General features: G+C 46.4%; 1 protein-coding gene across 3 annotated transcripts in view; it reads left to right on the forward strand.

Annotated features, from left to right (window-relative positions):
• Positions 1 to 19,124, forward strand: part of LOC139570481 (zinc finger protein 385C-like) — a 147,817-nt gene that overhangs the window by 122,728 nt on the left and 5,965 nt on the right. For 2 of the 3 annotated variants that reach the window (XM_071392372.1, XM_071392374.1), the window contains 6 exons: positions 299 to 430; positions 2,771 to 2,957; positions 13,935 to 14,303; positions 14,472 to 14,674; positions 14,924 to 15,022; positions 15,225 to 15,317. In XM_071392372.1, the coding sequence (XP_071248473.1) occupies positions 299 to 430; positions 2,771 to 2,957; positions 13,935 to 14,303; positions 14,472 to 14,674; positions 14,924 to 15,022; positions 15,225 to 15,317 (1,083 nt within the window). The remainder of the gene's footprint in view (positions 1 to 298; positions 431 to 2,770; positions 2,958 to 13,934; positions 14,304 to 14,471; positions 14,675 to 14,923; positions 15,023 to 15,224; positions 15,318 to 19,124) is intronic. The other variant, XM_071392373.1, reaches the window with a different exon arrangement.

Genomic DNA, 19,124 nt, shown 5'->3' on the forward strand with positions numbered 1-19,124 from the left:
TTCCTCAAGCCCTTCTCAAACATACCTGATTCTACTAATCAGGTGCTCCTCAATACCTTGATTAGGGTCGTGTTCATGAGGCCAGAAACGGAATCAAACAGACTGAAAAATTGAATACCTGGACTAATTTTCCCTTTCCGTTGCGAAGCTTTCTATACGTTTTCCGTTGTGTGCCCTGATGAACATGAGCCAGGTATTTTAGAGCAAAGGCCTACAGGAGAGTAGCTCCCCAGGAGGGTTGGTTGACCGCCCGTGTAATAGTTAGACACCACTAAATCTGAGTAATGTTTGTGTTTAGTCTGGCTTGTTTTGTGTGCGACAGATGGACCCGGTTCAGAAGGCGGTTATCAACCACACGTTCGGTGTTGCACCGCCCAAGAGGAAACAGATCATCTCCTGCAACATCTGTCACCTCCGCTTCAACTCCACCGTAAGTCAGTCAACTTCGTTGCAACAATACTACAGGCTGAAGCTATCCTCCTCTCTTGTCAGATCGTTCATCACTCTGACGGTGTACGTGTGCGTGTGTGCGCATGCGTGCTCCTGTTCCTCTATCGCTGTGAAAGTTGTGTGTGTTGTGTTGTGTTGTTGTTGTTGTCGCTGAGCCTTCCTCCACCTATCAGCCAGAAAAAGCATTAAACCCAGACACCCTCTCTCTGCTGGCATCCAAATCCCCACATAGAAGAACCATCACAGTCCACACACACAAAAACTGACACGCACACTCACTCTCACTGAGCACACAGAGACACACGAACACAGAGGGAATGCTCAATACATCTGTAGACTTCTCCGTTCACGAGAACTAATTACATTTTTGGGGCTCAAGCTATGCTTTTCAATTAATTGAAGAAATGCTTGATGGGGCTGTGATGTACTGTATACAGTATATATACAGTGCATTTGGAAAGTATTCAGACCCCTTGACTTTTTCCACATTTTATTACTTTACAGCCTTATTCTAAAATGTCCCCTCGTCAATCTACACACAATACCCCATAATGACAAAGGGAAAACAGGTTTTTTGAATTTTTTGCAAATTCATACAAATGTGAAAAACAGAAATATCTTATTTACATAAGTATTCAGACCCTTTGCTATGAGACTCGAAATTGAGCTCAGGTGCATCTTGGTTCCATTGATCATGCTTGAGATTTTTCTACAACTTGATTGGAGTCCAGGTGTGATAAATTCAATTGATTGGACATTATTTGGAAAGGCACACACCTGTCTATAGAAGGTCCCACAGTTGACAGTGCATGTCAGAGCAAAAACCAAGCCATGAGGTCGAAGGAATTGTCCGTAGAGCTCCGAGACAGGATTGTGTCGAGGCACAGATCTGGGGAAGGGTACCAAAACATTTCTGCAGCACTGAAGGTCCTCAAGAACACAGTGGCCTCCATCATTCTTGAATGGAAGAAGTTTGGAACCATCAAGACTCTTCCTAGAGCTGGCCGCCTGGCCAAACTCAGCAATCGGGGGAGAAGGGCCTTAGTCAGGGAGGTGACCAAGAACCCAATGGTCACTCTGACAGAGCTCCAGATTTCATCTGTAGAGATGGGAGATCCTTCCAGAAGGACAACCATCTCTGCAGCACTCCACCAATCAGGCTTTTATGGTAGAGTGACAAGATGGAAGCCACTCCTTAGTAAAAGGCACATGACAGCCTGCTTGGAGTTTGCCAAAGGCACCTAAAGACTCTCAGACCATAAGAAACAAGATTCTCTGGTCTGATGAAACCCAGATTGAACTCTTTGGCCTGAATACCAAGCGTCACTTCTGGAGGAAACCAGGCACCATCCCTACGGTGAAGGATGGTGGTGGCATCATCATGCTGTGGGGATATTTTTCAGCAGCAGGTACTGGGAGACTGGTCAGGAACGAGGGAAAGATAAACGGAGCAAAGTACAGAGAGATCCTTAATGAAAACCTTTTCCAGAGCACTCAGGACCTCAGACTGGGGCGATGGTTCACCTTCCAACAGGACAATGACCCTAAGCACACAGCCAAGACAACGCAGGAGTGGCTTCGGGACAAGTCTCTGAATGTCTTTGAGTGGCCCAGCCAGAGCCCGGACTTGAACCTGATCGAACATCTCTGGAGAGCAGCGATGCTCTGCATCCAACCTGACAGAGCTTGAGAGGATCTACAGAGACGAATCTGAGAAACTCCCCAAATACAGGTGTGCCAAGCTTGTAGCGTCATACCCAAGAAGACTTGAGGCTGTTATTGCTGCCAAAGGTGCTTCAACAAAGTACTGAGTAAAGGGTCTGAATACTTATGTAAATGTCATATTTCAGTTTTAAATGTTTTATACATTTTCAATCATAAAAAAAAAAAACTACAATATTGTAGTTACTCCACAATACTAACCTAAATACTAACCTAAAGTACAGAGAGATCCTTAATGAAAACCTGTTCCAGAGCACTCAGGACCTCAGGACCTCAGACTGTTTTATACATTTTCAATCATAAAAAAAAATACATGTTTTTGCTTTGTCATTACGGGGTATTGTGTGTAGATTGATGAGGGTGGGAAACAATTTAATCAATTTTAGAATAAGGCTGTAATGTATCAAAATGTGGAAAAAGTCAAGGGGTCTGAATACTTTCCAAATGCACTGTATGAACTGTGTAACTAGTTACCAAGTTGTTTGCCAAAATCCTTTCCCCTTTCCTAATTTCTTGTCATTTTTGGTTGCTGTTCTGATGCTGAGATCCAGAGATCTCTTCTCCTCTCATACTGTTTCTTTGTCTCCTCCATGACCAGAACCAGGCTGAGGCTCACTACAAGGGCCACAAACACGCACGCAAGCTGAAATCCATGGACGCCCAGAGGAACCGTCAGAGGGGCCAGGGCTCCATGGCAGGGAGGGAGAGAGACAGGGAGAGGGGGAAGACTGGAGTGGGAAAGTCCCTACCAGCACTGATGGACCCCAGCCTCACAGAAGGAACAGGTAAAATACCAGGTCTGGAAAAAAATCTCCCCCCTCGCCTGCTCTCCTTCCTTCCTTTGAAGTAAGGCTTGAGATCTGATTGCAATCAGCAATTAGGATTCATGTCAGATCAGTGATCATAGCAAGGAATGTGCATGCGGAGGATGTCGTTTTGACGTGTAGGAGCGGAGCTGTTGTTGTAAGCTATCCTGGAATTCACAGTGATTATGGTTCTGTTTCATGATTGTTTCAATTCACTGAATAAGTGTGGATTCCAGGCTTATTGTAACCCTGTTTTCTGTTCGCAAAACACAGCACAGAAACAGCACAGAAACTTGCCCATACTAACCATTTTAGGTAGACAAGACAGCTACTCTTAATCCAAGGTTGGAAAGCTACTGCTAGGGATTGCATTGCATGCAACGCATTTTCATGACAGTTGTGTTGAATCCGCTTTAAGATCACAGATTTCTCACGGACATCGTAAAAAGCTAAGTTACGGTAGGAGATCATTCCTGCTCTAAATATTTTTTTGCATTTTAGTGCTATTTTGTGGACAGAAAATGTTGCCCATACCGTTTACCGATCAAAACAGTATCTTTGTCTTCCTGTTATTTTGTCTCTTTGTCTTGTCATTTGTCAAGCCATTTTTCTCATCTGAAAATAGCCCCATCTCCTGTCGCTCCTTCCTTCGCCGTATTTACTAGACTCATCTTTGTTTTCTATTGATTCTCTCCATACTTCGTTCACCATAATTCAATTCCATTTAATGACATAATGATAGAGCCTTTATATCCAGGGTAACCATGGCAATTGATTAATGGAGAGAAAGGGAGAGATAAAGAGAGAGAGAAAAAACGGAGAGAGAGAAAGGGACAGTGAGGGAGAAAGGGAGAAAGAGTGAGAGAAAGGTAAGAGATTATTGATTTATTACTAACAGTCTCGTATATTCCTGTCTTTGACCATCTTTGTTATATGTTTACTTTGACAATGTACAGTGCTTTCAGAAAGTATTCACAGCCCTTGACTTTTCCAAATTGTATTGTTTTACAGCCTGAATTTAAAATGGATTTGATTGAGATTGTTTTTGTCACTGACCTACAGACAATACCCAATAATATCAAAGTAGAATTATGTTTTTCTAAATTTTGACGAACTAATTCAAAATGAAAAGCTGAAATGTCTTGAGTCAATAAGTATTCAACCCCTTTATAATGGCAAGCCTAAATAAGCTCAGGAATAAAAATTGGTCATATAATAAGTTGCATGGACTCAATCTGTGTGCAATAATAGTGTTTAACATTATTTTTGAACGACTACCTCATCTCTGTACCCCACACAGTTGAGCAGTGAATTTCGAACACACATTCAACCACAAAGGCCAGGGAGGTTTTCCAATGCCTCGCAAAAGAAGGGCACCTATTGGTAGATAGTTTTTTTTTTTTAAAGCAGACATTGAATATCCCTTTGAGCATGGTGAAGTTATTAAATACACTTTGGATGGTGTACCAATACACCCAAACACTACAAAGATACAGGCGTCCTTCCTAACTCAGTTGCCGGAGAGGAAGGAAACTACTCAGAGATTTCACTGTGAGGCGAATGCTGACTTTAAAACAGTTACAAATCAAATCAAATTTATTTATTTTTATATAGCCCTTCGTACATCAGCTGATATCTCAAAGTGCTGTACAGAAACCCAGCCTAAAACCCCAAACAGCAAGCAATGCAGGTGTAGAAGCACGGTGGCTAGGAAAAACTCCCTAGAAAGGCCAAAACCTAGGAAGAAACCTAGAGAAGAACCAGGCTATGAGGGGTGGCCAGTCCTCTTCTGGCTGTGCCGGATGGAGATTATAACAGAACATGGCTAAGATGTTCAAATGTTCATAAATGACCAGCATGGTCAAATAATAATAATCACAGTAGTTGTCGAGGGTGCAGCAAGTCAGCACCTCAGGAGTAAATGTCAGTTGGCTTTTCATAGCCGATCATTAAGAGTATCTCTACCGCTCCTGCGGTCTCTAGAGAGTTGAAAACAGCAGGTCTGGGACAGGTAGCACGTCCGGTGACAAGGATGAGTGATACGAGAAAACTGAGGATGGGTCAACAATATTGTAGTTACTCCACAATACTAACCTATTTGACAGAGTGAAAAGAAGGACGCCTGTACAGAATACAAATATTCCAATACATGCATCTTGTTTGCAATAAGACACTAAAGTAATACTGTAACAAAGCAATTCATTTTTTACCTGAATACAAAGTGTTATGTTTGGAGCAAATCCAAATCCAATTACAACAGATTACTGAGTAGCACTCTCCATATTTTCAAGCATAGTGGTGGCTGCATCATGTTATGGGTATGCTTGTAATCGTTAAGGACTGGGGAGTTTTTCATAATAAAAAATAAACGTAATGGAGCTAAGCACAGGCAAAATCCTAGAGGAAAACCTGATTCAGTCTGCTTTCCACCAGACACTGGGAGATTAATTCAACTTTCAGCAGGACAATAACCTACATAAGGGACGCATGTGGCAGCTCCCTTATGATTGATGAGGATTTTCATAGGGCAAATGGACGGTCCCTTACTAGACGGGTGCTATTAAAATAGGCCGACGGCCTCAGGTCGCCCCCCAAGGCCTTGTCTTCCGGGAAGTAAAAAAAAAGTTTCCAGGAGACTCGGTTTCCGAGATATAAATGTATTTTATTTTAATTTCTGCTGTTCTGGAAAATTCCACCATATGACGACTGACTGTATATGGCAACTGGACATTTCATAACCAAATGGACATGGCTGTTTCTCGTAAACGGAACAGACTTCAAAGACGAAACTCAGTGAGCACAGGGGTGTCCAAATGTACTTTAGCCCAGAAACAAGATGGTGTCGAGGCCACAACACACTTTGAGTTAATGCACATTTTGTGGGATTTAAGGTCGAAAACGGTAATACAGCGCTATTTTGACCGCTTCACGTCAAAGTACATAGGAAGGAAAAATAGAACCAGACATTTATCTATCGTATTTTACGAGAAATCGTACAAGGTCCATTTCATGATGCTAAAACAAATGTGTGTTTTTAAAATGTATTTATAGATCCAGTTGATGCGTGTTAAGGCGAATCCGTTAAGGCAGGTTTCGGAGCTCTACGTGATTTCTGTGATTTTCTGTACTCTCACACACACAGCCAAGATGGAGTGACACAGTGTGGGGCTTACAGACACACAGAGCCTGCAATAGTTACTGCCGTTCGAACCATTAAAGAGCTCTGAAACTTTATTAAACTGTTCTAGAGCTTAAGTTGGTAGTGCACGGTGAGTTATGTGGCTCTAGAAGGTTCTCAGGTCGAGAAACAGCCTCGTCCATTTGCAATATCTTCAATTAATTTTTAACGTCGCGAAAATGACGACATGTCGAAAAGTCCCAGAATCACAATACTAGGTGCATTGAAACCACCTCGGCCCCATAGAGACGGACCCTACAAGTCTCTGTCCGATATAAATTTTCAGCAGTAATTAAGGTCGCTGCTCGGGCTCCGAATGACCTATCGAGCCAAAACTCGGGATTCTGGGTTGCCTCAGCTAGGCCTACACATGATGTCAGAACTGGACCCGCAGCTAGAACGTAACTACATGTTTTAAGTTTTTATGGTTTTAGCAGAAGGCGCTGTGAATTTTGGGTCGGCTCTGAAATATGTGAAAGTTGGCTTCTAAACTAGTTGGACAAAGTGGGTTTAGTGTCAGTATGTATCAGTTTGGTGTCAGTATGATATCTTATTGACTAATGGATGGCGGACTTGATGGCTGACTTATTGTCCATTTCCAATAAGTTTAAACAGTGATTTACCATCACCAAATGGACAGGCTGAAATCAACACTGAAAGTGTTGGTAAATGGCATCACCGTAGGCTCTAGGCCGTGCTGAGTTCAACAAGGTGCCCCACTTGACCGTAGCTCGCTTGGTATGCCCTCAGCGACTGTGCAAAAAGTAGGCCCGGAATGAAGCCTGACTAGTAGTGATTTCAACATGCTTTTGACATATTGCGGTTTCTGGGTCACACAGAGACACTCCGTTTTCAATGGGGTCATCGGGGGGAGGTTGGGGTGGATAAGCCACAGTTATTCTAGCTGCGTCGCCGGTTCATGTAGTTTGACACATCTGAGTTTCTCCCTAAGGACAACATGGGGTTTACAGGTTATGCTCTAACTCTGCTTCTGTGCAAGCAATTTTCATAATTAATTTTGCCATTTGTTCAGGGTCACCTGTAGCTCTACAGATATGAATATGAAAAGATTGAATGGTCTCCTTCATATCCTAAAGGGTAAATATTAACTTTACCATCAAATAGGGCTGAAATCAGCAAATGGGCAGGCTAAAATCATCATAGAAAGGGAAACGAATGGCATCACCATAGTCTCTAGGCCGTGCCGAGTTCAAGGAGGTCTGACCGCAGCGAGCGTGCAAAAAAGTAGGCCCAAAATGAAGCCTGACCTAAATTTGTGGTGCTTTTGGGTGACAGCGGCAGAACCGTTGAGGCTAGAAACACAATTCAACCACAGGAATGTTCCTAAGGTCCTCCCGGTCTGTGCAAGCCTACCCTTGACCATGTGGAATTAACCCTTAACAGTGAAAACAGGGAGTATTTTTTCTAACAGTTGACATTGACATCTCTCCCCATAGGAATACATTGCCTGCTGCCCTAACTTCAACCTGATGCCTATGTGAGTTATGATTGCCATATCAAGTCTTCAATGACAATCCATCAGGCCACTATAAGGATTACCTGTGTTGATTTTAAGCTTCCTGGAGTAACCGGAAGTGGTTAAATTTACCCTAAAATTGTTATGATTTCACTCCCTACAGTTAGTGAAAAACACTGCATTCAACTCTCTGTAAATCAGTCAGTTCGTAAAGACTTGAAACTCAGGATTTTGTATAAGGGTGTCCCAAGAAAGACTCTCAGCTTCCTATGACAACCGGATGTGCCTTAAATTTGGGTCATAAGGGCAGTGTCTATTTCCAATAAGTTTAAACAGTGATTTATCATCACCAAATGGACAGGCTGAAATCAACCCCAACGAGCGATGTGGAAGAACCACTATCACTGCTAGGCCATCCCGAGTTCAACGAGCCAGACAATTGGGCATTTCAGCAATATATTCGAGCGCCAACGATAAATTCTGACTTCCTATGATCACATATGACAAATAGACCTGGTTAATTCAGGGCTTAACATAGTGATATATATAATTTGGTCAGAATATAGGCCATCTCGACATTATATATGCCATTTGCACATGGTTCACTGACTCACTGTCATATAAAATATATTTTATTTGTTTAACACTTTTTTGATTACTACATGATTCCATATGTGTTATTTCATAGTTTTGATGTCTTCACTATTATTCTACAATGTAGAACATAGTAAAAATAAAGAAAAACCCTTGAATTAGTAGGTGTGTCCAAAACTTTTGACTGGTAGAGTAAATCTACTTGAAAATCTATGGCATGACCTGTAAATGGTTGTCTAGCAATGATCAAGAACCAATTTGCCAGAGCTTGAAGAATAGAAAATAATAATAATAATGCAAATCCAGGTGTGGAATGCTCTTAGTGACCCACAACAAAATGTGGAATAAGTCAAGGGGAATGAATACTTTCTGAAGGCACTGTAAGTGTTGTACATTCCATGTCAATAAAGTATATTGAATTGAAATGAAATATTCAGAGAACAACAAACAGAGAGATGTAGAAATCCAAGATGGCGTAGCAGTCCTCTTTTGTCCTCGTCTTGTCGTGTCCCGTGTATATATATTTTTATATATTTTTCTTCGCATATATATATATTTTTTTTCTTCGAAAACCCAACTTCAAAACACTTTCCTGCAACACGCCTCACTCAATGTGGTGCAGATCTGTTTTTTTCTAAAGTATTATTCACCTCGAATCCAGAATCTCCCAACAGAAGCTAGCCAGCTCACTAGCTCCTAGCTAGTAGTCAGCTAACCACTGCTATCGGTCATCAGCTAACCTTTAGCTCGGAAAGCTCTTGCCGGTTTGTACAACGCGACTCAAACCAGAGCATACCGGACCTATTTTCCCGGATTCCTACTGCAAGCTCTGGACATTTTTCACCTGGATATTCGCAGCTAGCTAGCTGCTATCCGAGTACTGGCTAACGTCAGTCCCGGAGCAAGCACCAATTAGCCTGGAGCTAGCCCATGCTAGGCCCTTTCTCCCGGCTAGCTAAAGAGGCCCATCAGCTACTCCTGGGCTACAATACCCGGACCCCTTCTACTGCCGGTACGGGGAACGGAACCCCGCCGATCCTTCACGACTGGACTACGACATAATCTGCTCGAGGGGGTACTCAACTGGCCTCTACATCGCGACCACCCCTGAATGCCCATCCGCTAGCAGCGGCCCGCTAGCTGCTAGCTGTCTAGAGCATATTGGACTGTTCGCTATTGGACTATAGATCCATCGGCCAATTTCTTGGGCCACTATTTTGCCAATTGGACTGCTACTCGGAACCCTACTAATCCATCACGACTGGTCTATCGACGTCACCGCACGCGGAGGCCAAAACAGACTTTCCTCCGCCGAGACGTCCCTCTAAGGCCCTTCTGCTAGCTTGCTAGCCCCGGCCTGCTATCTGTCTGAATCGCCGTGTCTCCAGCCAGCCCAACCACTCACTGGACCCCTATTGATCACCCGGCTATGCATGCCTCTCCCTAATATCAATATGCCTTTCCATTACTGTCCTGGTTAGTGAGTATTGTCTTATTTCACTGTAGAGCCTCTAGCCCTGCTCAATATGCCTTAACCTACCATTTAGATCCACCTCCCACATATGCAGCGACATCACCCAGTTTAAACGTCTCTAGAGACAATATCTCTCTCATCATTGCTCAATGCCTAGGTTTACCTCCAATGTACTCACATCCTACCATACCTCTGTCTGTACATTATCCCTTGAATCTATTCTCTCACGCCCAGAAACCTGCTCCTTTTACTCTCTGCTCTGAACGCACTAAACGACCAGTACTGATAGCCTTTAGCCGTACCCTCATCCTACTCCTCCTCTGTTCCTCTGGTGATGTAGAGGTTAATCCAGGCCCTGCAGTGCATAGCTCCACTCCTACTCCCCAGGTGCTCTCATTTGTTGACTTCTGTAACCGTAGAAGCCTTGGTTTCATGCATGTTAACATTAGAAGCCTCCTCCCTAAGTTTGTTTTATTTACTGCTTTAGCACACTCTGTCCTAGCCGTGTCTGAATCCTGGCTTAGGAAGTCCACCAAAAACCCTGAAATTTCCATCCCTAACTATAACATTTTCCGACAAGATAGAACTGCCAAAGGGGGCGGTGTTGCAATCTACTGCAGAGATAGCCTGCAGAGTTCTGTCTTACTATCCAGGTCTGTACCCAAACAATTCGAACTTCTACTTTTAAAATGCCATCTTTCCAGAAACAAGTCTCTCACTGTTGCAGCTTGCTATAGACCACCCTCTGCCCCCAGCTGTGCCCTGGACACCATATGTGAATTGATTGCCCTCCATCTATCTTCAGAGCTCGTGCTGCTAGTGACCTAAACTGTGACATGCTTAACTCCCCGGCCATCCTACAATCTCAGCTTGATGCCCTCAATCTCACACAAATTATCAATGAACCCACCAGGTACAACCTCAAATCCGTAAACACGGGCACCCTCATAGATATCATCCTAACCAACTTGCCCTCCAAATACACCTCTGCTGTTTTCAACCAAGATCTCAGCGATCACTGCTTCATTGCCTGCATCCGTAATGGGTTTGGGGTCAAACGACCACCCCTCATCACTGTCAAACGCTCCCTAAAACACTTCAGCGAGCAGGCCTTTCTAATTGACCTGGCCCGGGTATCCTGGAAGGATATTGACCTCATCCCGTCAGAAGGATGCCTGGTTATTCTTTAAAAGTGCCTTCCTCACCATCTTAAATAAGCATGCCCCATTCCAAAAAAAATTGAACCAGGAACAGATATAGCCCTTGGTTCTCTCCAGACCTGACTGCCCTTTGACCAGCACAAAAACATTATGTGGCATTCTGCATTAGCATCGAACAGCCCCCGTGATATGCAACTTTTCAGGGAAGTTAGGAACAAATATACACAGGCAGTTAGGAACGCTAAGGCTAGCTTTTTCAAGCAGAAATTTGCATCCTGTAGCACAAACTGAAGAAGTTCTGGGACACTGTAAAGTCCATGGAGAATAAGAGCACCTCCTCCCAGCTGCCCAATGCACTGAGGCTAGGAAAAACTGCTACCACCGATAAATCCACTATAATTGAAAATTTCAATAAGCATTTTTCTACGGCTGGCCATGCTTTCCACCTGGCTACCCCTACCCCGGTCAACAGCGCTGCGCTCCCCACAGCAACTCGCCCAACCTCCCCTACTTCTCCTTCACCCAAATCCAGATAGCTGATGTTCTGAAAAAGCTGCAAAATCTGGACCCATACAAATCAGCCAGGCTAGACAATCTAGACCCTCTCTTTCTAAAATGATCTGCCGAAATTGTTGCAACCCCTATTACTAGCCTGTTCAAAATCTCTTTCGTATCGTCTGAGATTCCCATAGATTGGAAAGCTGCCGCGGTCATCCCCCTCTTCAAAGGGGGAGACACTCTAGACCCAAACTGCTACAGCCCTATATCTATTCTACCCTGCCTTTCTAAGGTCTTTGAAAGCCAAGTTAACAAACAGATTACCGACCATTTCGAATCCCACCGTACCTTCTCCGCTATGCAATCTGGTTTCAGAGCTGGTCATGGGTGCACCTCAGCCACGCTCAAGGTCCTAAACGATATTATAACCGCCATCGATAAGAGACATTGCTGTGCAGCCATATTCATCGACCTGGCTAAGGCTTTCGACTCTGTCAATCACAACATTCTTATTGGCAGACTCAACAGCCTTGGTTTCTCAAATGATTGCCTCGCCTGTTTCACCAACTACTTCTCTGATAGAGTTCAGTGTGTCAAATCGGAGGGCATGTGGTCCGGACCTCTGGCAGTCTCTATGGGGGTGCCACAGGGTTCAATTCTCGGGCCGACTCTCTTCTCTGTATACATCCATGATGTTGCTCTTGCTGCTGGTGATTCTTTGATCTACCTCTACGCAGACGACACCATTCTGTATACCTCTGGCCCTTCTTTGGACACTGTGTTAACTAACCTCCAGATGAGCTTCAATGCCATACAACTCTCCTTCCGTGGCCTGCAACTGCTCTTAAATGCAAGTAAAACTAAATGCATGCTCTTCAACCGATCGCTGCTCGCACCTGCCCGCCCTTCCAGCATCACTACTCTGGACGGTTCTGACTTAGAATATGTGGACAACAACAAATACCTAGGTGTCTGGTTAGACTGTAAACTCTCCTTCCAGACTCACATTAAACATCCCCAATCCAAAATGAAATCTAGAATTGGCTTCCTATTTCGCAACAAAGCATCCTTCACTCATGCTGCCAAACATACCCTCGTAAAACTGACCATCCTACCGATCCTCGACTTCGGCGATGTCATTTACAAAATAGCCTCCAACCCTCTACTCAACAAATTGGATGCAGTCTATCACAGTGCCAGCCGTCATCAAAGCCCCATATACTACCCACCACTGCGACCTGTACACTCTCCGTGGCTGGCCCTCGCTTCATACTCGGCGCCAAACCCACTGGCTCCAGGTCATCTACAAGCCTCTGCTAGGTAAAGCCCCGCCTTATCTCAGCTCACTGGTCACCATAGCAGCACCCACCCGTGGCACACGCTCCAGCAGGTATATCTCACTGGTCACCCCCAAAGCCAATTCTTCCTTTGACTGCCTCTCCTTACAGTTCTCTGCTGCCAATGACTGGAACAAACTGCAAAAACCACTGAAGCTGGAGACTCTTACCTCCCTCACTAGCTCTAAACACCAGCTGTCAGAACAGCTCACAGATCACTGCACCTGTACATAGCTCATCTGTAAATAGCCCATCCAATCTACCTCATCCCCATACTGTATTTATGTATTTATCTTGCTCCTTTGCACCCCAGTATCTCTACTTGCACATTCATCTTCTGCACATTCTACCATTCCAGTGTTTAATTGCTATATTGTAATTACTTCGCCACCATGGCCTATTTATTGCTGTATATAGATTTTTCTACTGTATTATTGATTGCATGTTTGTTTATTCCATGTGTAACTCTGTGTTGTTGTATGTGTCGAACTGCTTTGCTTTATCTTGGCCAGGTCGCAGTTGCAAATGAGAACTTGTTCTCAACTAGCCTACCTGGTTAAATAAAGGTGGGAAAAAAAGAAATGTAGACACACTTATTTTAAATAATCATTTTAAATTATCAAATCAATTCTATCTATGTATGTATCTAGAGAGACAGGTACTGTAGAGAGAGGCTAAACAGGCTACCAGGGCTCCTGAGTGGCGTAGCGGTCTAAGGCACTGCATCTCAGTGCTAGAGGCATCACTACAGACCCTGGTTTGATTTCAGGCTGTATCACAACCGGACGTGATTGGGAGTACCATAGGGCGGTGCACAATTGGCCCAGCGTCGTCCAGGTTAGGGTTTGGCTGGGGTAGGCTGTCATTGTAAATAAGAATCTGTTCTTAACTGACTTGCCTAGTTAAATAAAGGTTAAATAAAAAAATACCAGTGTTGAGCAATGCTCTTAGTAAACAGAATCTACATCTGCCAGTGTTTTTAATTTAATCCAGCTCTCACTTGAATCCACTGTCTTACGCTGCCTGATATAGTTGCCAAATGAATGCTGGCCTTTCTCCCCCCATGTAGCTCTAACCCCATTGTCTTACGTCAGATAGAGACTAGAGTCAGGTGAGGGACTAATGCTGTGTAAGACTAAAGCCACCTGTCGGAAGACAATTTAACCTCAATCCCTGTTTGTATGTGAATACCACATGTATGATAACTCTCATACAGCAACGTCTCTCTCTCTCCCCAGGCCTGCTCTCGTCTCCCCAGCTCCCCACCAGACCGAAGCTGGATGACACCCTCCAGGAGGTCTCCCCCACCCCTATGCCCATCTCGGAGACCTCTTCCCTGGACGTCTTGGCCCTCATCTCCCCCCAGGTCTCTCCTGCTGTCTACCAGCTCTCGGAGCTCACGTCAGACGGTAGCCCTATGGAGGGCCCCAGCCCGACCCCAGACTCCAACCCGTCACTGGAGGGCCAGGGGGAGTCCCCAGGGGCACCAGGAGGGGAAGAGGAGACCAGGCAGGGCAAAAAGAGTCCCCCCGCCAAGCAGCACCTCCACTGTCCCATGTGCAAAATCACAGTCAACTCCTCGTCCCAGCTAGAAGCCCACTACAGCGGTATGCACTGCAATATGTCTATATGGCTACTTGCACAGCATTTGCTATTGAGTGATAAGTAGATACTATTTAAATGCTGACCTATGATTCTGATTAAATACCATTTTTAACTGATAAATGAATCAATAGCTATGTGGTCGTGTCTGTGATGTGTCTGTGCTGTTCTAGGCTCCAAACACAAGCAGATGCTGGAGGGCCAGGCGGGTGCACAGGCGCGACGCCGAGGCAAGGTAATGTCATTGCCTAGGCCGACATGCAGGAGCAAGCAGGCAATCAGCAGCAAGGCCAGGGTGGGCGTGGCCCTGGCTAGCCAACCGTTCCACTGCGAGATGTGCGAGGTGTCCGTCAACTCAGAGACGCAGCTCAAACAGGTGTGTGTGTTTGTGAGTGTTTCTGAGTGTGTGTAGTACAGCCTCAAAATATATATGCCATGCACTCAGTCCTTGCATTTGGAGCTGCCTATGAATTTGAGAGGGGTTACATTTCCCTAGCCACATCCCTCAGCTGTAGACCAATACAAGTGGGATGTTCGATTTTATTTCGAATGAATCCCAGAATGTAGCTTTTAAGGGATGTTTCACTCAGTATAAAACCTAACATGCTTTGCTTTTGTCCCTCAGCACATGAGCAGCAGAAGACACAAAGACCGGTTGTCAGGAAAGCCCCAGAAACCGAAGTTCAGCCCTTATACTAAGAGCCAGCCAAACCCTGTTTTAGCGGTGAGTGTCCGTCCAACACACACACACGCACGCACGCACACACACACACACACGCACGCACGCACGCACGCACGCACGCACACACACACACACACATACACATACACACCAACTACCCCTCCTGTCCTGCCCATTCATTCCCACACAGCCAGTGTTCTTATTTTGTCACCCCCTTTCCCCCGTTCTTGTGTCCTCTCTGCAGAGCGTGAGATGGAGTGGTTTCCCGTTTGGGGGGGTGACCTCGGCCATAGGGAAACTGGCCAGCCACTGCCACCTCAGCACTTACAGCCCTCAGGTGAAGGCCTGTATGAGGACGTTTTGTGAATGTCTTTTTAGCAACCAGAGACAGATGTCTTTATCTGGTTGACTGGATGTTTTACCAGATAACCAAACTATGACGTCCATGACATCAGATGTCTTTACCTGCATGTAACAGAGACCAGTTGGTTGTATTTGAGTTATATCCGGTCTTCTAACCCAGAAAACCAGTTTAAAGGCAGGAAATAACGTCAATAAGACGTCAGGGGCCACATTTTACCCGCTTAGGAAGAGTAAGAACCGGAATTTGAATTGGGCAACTGTCTTAGGTGGCTCTGGTCACATAAACGGCAAACACACATTTACTCACAATACCAAACTATCTCTGTCCCATTGTCTATCTATGGGGTTAATGAACTGAGCACTATAGCGTGCTGCTGCTATGTCGGATAGCTGAGAAAGGGCCATGTTTGGGAATAGGCATGGTCACGTTCTTTCACAGTTTACTCACTACAAAAATAACTGCTTGAAAGTTGGTGAGGCCAAATATACTGGCAGGCACAAAAAGGTCTCTCACACACTCATATAAACATAGCCTCACACACACACACACAAACATTGTCACATAACCACAACACACACACAAGTACATGCTCGCACACAAACACACACACACACACACACACACACACACACACACACACACACACACACACACACACACACACACACACACACACACACACACACACACACACACACACACACACACACACACACACACACACACACACAGACACACAGACAGACAGACAAAGACAGAGGGCCGCACAGGATTTGTGTTTGGCCAGCTGCTGGGTAGAGGCAGTGTCTCAGGCCATGGTCACAATCTTGTCTGGGATATTTAAGGCCAGCTCGTGAGGTTGCCAACAATCCACACTGGCTTCACACAAATTGATGGTGATGGATATTCACTTTCATGTTTCATTCACCCTCACTCTGACGTTAATGTTGTGGTTAGCTGAATGCATACAGGCCTGATCTAGAGTATAACTTTTTGGATACAATTGTATGGGCTTGAAGAGAGATAGCATTGTTAGACTGATTCTGACATGGGACACCAGGTGAACATACTGTCACGTTTCCTGACCTGTTTTCTGTTGTGTTTGTATTATTTAGTTGGTCAGGGCGTAAGTTGGGGTGGGTTGTCTGTGTCATTTTCTATGTGGGGATGTTTGTGTTCGGCCGGGTATGATTCTCAATCAGAGGCAGCTGTAGATCGTTGTCCCTGATTGAGAATCATACTTAGGCAGCCGGGGTTCACGTGTGTGTTTGTGGGTGTTTGTATCTTGTGTATCTCGTGTCAGTGTTCGTGCCTCACGGGACTGTTTGACGGTAGTTTCATTTTGTATTTTGTATCGTATATGGTTTATTTTTTGTTATTAAATTACCATGGAAACCAACCACTCCGCATTTTGGTCTGATCCGTCTCGCCTCTCCTCGTCCGAGGAGGAGGATTACGACTACCGTAACAGAAACACCCACCACCAACAGACCAAGCGGAGTGGAGAAGGACGGCAAGAACAACAGCAATGGTACAAAGAGGAATGGACATGGGAGGAAATCCTAGACGGGAGAGGACCCTGGGCAGAGCCAGAGGAGTGTCGCCGCCCCAAAGCGGAGCTGGAGGCAGCGAAAGCGGAGAGGCGGTATTATGAGGCGAAAGCAAGGCAGAGCGGCTGGAAGCCCGAGAGGCTCACCCCAAAAATTCTTGGGGGGGGGGGGGGGGCTAAAGGGGAGTGTGGCGAAGCCGGGTTGGATACCTGAGCCAACTCCCCGGGCTTACCGTGGAGTGAGAGGGCGTCGTACTGGTCAGACACCGTGTTATGCGGTAAAGCGCACGGTGTCCCCAGTACGCGTGCTTAGCCCAGTGCGGGCTATTCCACCTCGCCGCACTGGTAGGGTTAGGTTGGGCATCGAGCCGGGTGCCATGAAGCCGGCCCAACATATCTGGCCTCCAGTACGTCTCCTCGGGCCGGCGTACATGGCACCAGCCTTACAGATGGTGTCCCCGGTTCGCCAGCATAGCCCAGTGCGGGCTATTCCACCTCGCCGCACTGGCAGGGCTACGGGGACCATTCAACCTGGTAAGGTTGGGGAGGCTCGGTGCTCAAGAGCGCGTGTCCTCCTTCACGGTCCGGTATATCCGGCGCCACCTTCCCACCCCAGCCCAGTACCATCAGTGCCGACACCACGCACCAGGCTTCCAGTGCGTTTCCAGAGCCCTGTTCCTCCTCCACGCACTCTCCCTGTGGTGCGTGTCTCCAGCCCAGTGCCTCCATCTCCGGCACCACGCACCAGGCCTACTGTGCGCCTCAGCAGGTCAGAGTCGGCCGTCTGCCCAACGCCGCCTGCGATGCTTGCCTGCCCAGCGCTGTCTGAACTGTCTGCCTGCCCAGCGCTGTCCGTCTGTCCCGAGCCGTCAGAGCTGCCCGTCTGTCCCGAGCCTTCAGAGCCGTCCAGCCAGGACCAGCCAGAGCCGTCCAGCCAGGACCAGCCAGAGCCGTCCAGCCAGGACCAGCCAGAGCCGTCCAGCCAGGACCAGCCAGAGCCGTCCAGCCAGCACCAGCCAGAGCCGTCCAGCCAGGACCAGCCAGGACCAGCCAGAGCCGTCCAGCCAGAGCCTTCCGCCAGCCAGGATCAGCCAGAGCCTTCCGCCAGCCAGGACCAGCCAAAGCCGGCCAGCCAGGATCCGCCAGAGCCGGCCAGCCAGGATCCGCCAGAGCCGGCCAGCCAGGATCCGCCAAAGCCGGCCAGCCAGAATCCGCCAGAGCCAGCCAGCCAGGATCCGCCAGCCAGCCAGGATCCGCCAGAGCCAGCCAGCCAGGATCCGCCCCTCAGTCCGGTGCTGCCCCTCAGTCCGGTGCTACCCCTCAGTCCGTTGCTGCCCTTTGGTATAGTGGGATTGACATGGAGGGTGGCCATTGGGAGGAAGCCACGGAAGCGGGGGTTGACTATGGTGGGGTGGGGACCACGACCAGCGCCAGAGCCGCCACCGTGGACAGACGCCCACCCAGACCCTCCCCTAGACTTTGTGCTGGTGCGCCCGGAGTTCGCACCTTAAGGGGGGGGTTCTGTCACGTTTCCTGACCTGTTTTCTGTTGTGTTTGTATTATTTAGTTGGTCAGGGCGTAAGTTGGGGTGGGTTGTCTGTGTCATTTTCTATGTGGGGATGTTTGTGTTCGGCCGGGTATGATTCTCAATCAGAGGCAGCTGTAGATCGTTGTCCCTGATTGAGAATCATACTTAGGCAGCCGGGGTTCACGTGTGTGTTTGTGGGTGTTTGTATCTTGTGTATCTCGTGTCAGTGTTCGTGCCTCACGGGACTGTTTGACGGTAGTTTCATTTTGTATTTTGTATCGTATATGGTTTATTTTTTGTTATTAAATTACCATGGAAACCAACCACTCCGCATTTTGGTCTGATCCGTCTCGCCTCTCCTCGTCCGAGGAGGAGGATTACGACCACCGTAACACATACTTTCTGGCCGAACAATAGCTAGGACTCCATCCAATTGGCGACAGATTTTTATGGGAATATTCTAAAATACGGATAAAGAAAATATTCCCACCAGTGGTGTGTTTCCACCAAACTGTTGACTTTTCGCTTAAGTTTTTATGTACCAAATAAAAATGTAAAGTTCAATGTGTTTCCGTCGCATTTTCAACTCTACCGATAGTATTGTCAGAAAAACGGTTGCGTTAAATAGCAACTATGCCTACTCTGGTCTTGACACGTCCGCTCTAGTCAACAGCTGGCAGATACAGTGCGGTTGGCTAGTCTA

Source organism: Salvelinus alpinus, chromosome 3, assembly GCF_045679555.1.
Source record: "Salvelinus alpinus chromosome 3, SLU_Salpinus.1, whole genome shotgun sequence".
Lineage (NCBI taxonomy): Eukaryota > Metazoa > Chordata > Actinopteri > Salmoniformes > Salmonidae > Salvelinus > Salvelinus alpinus.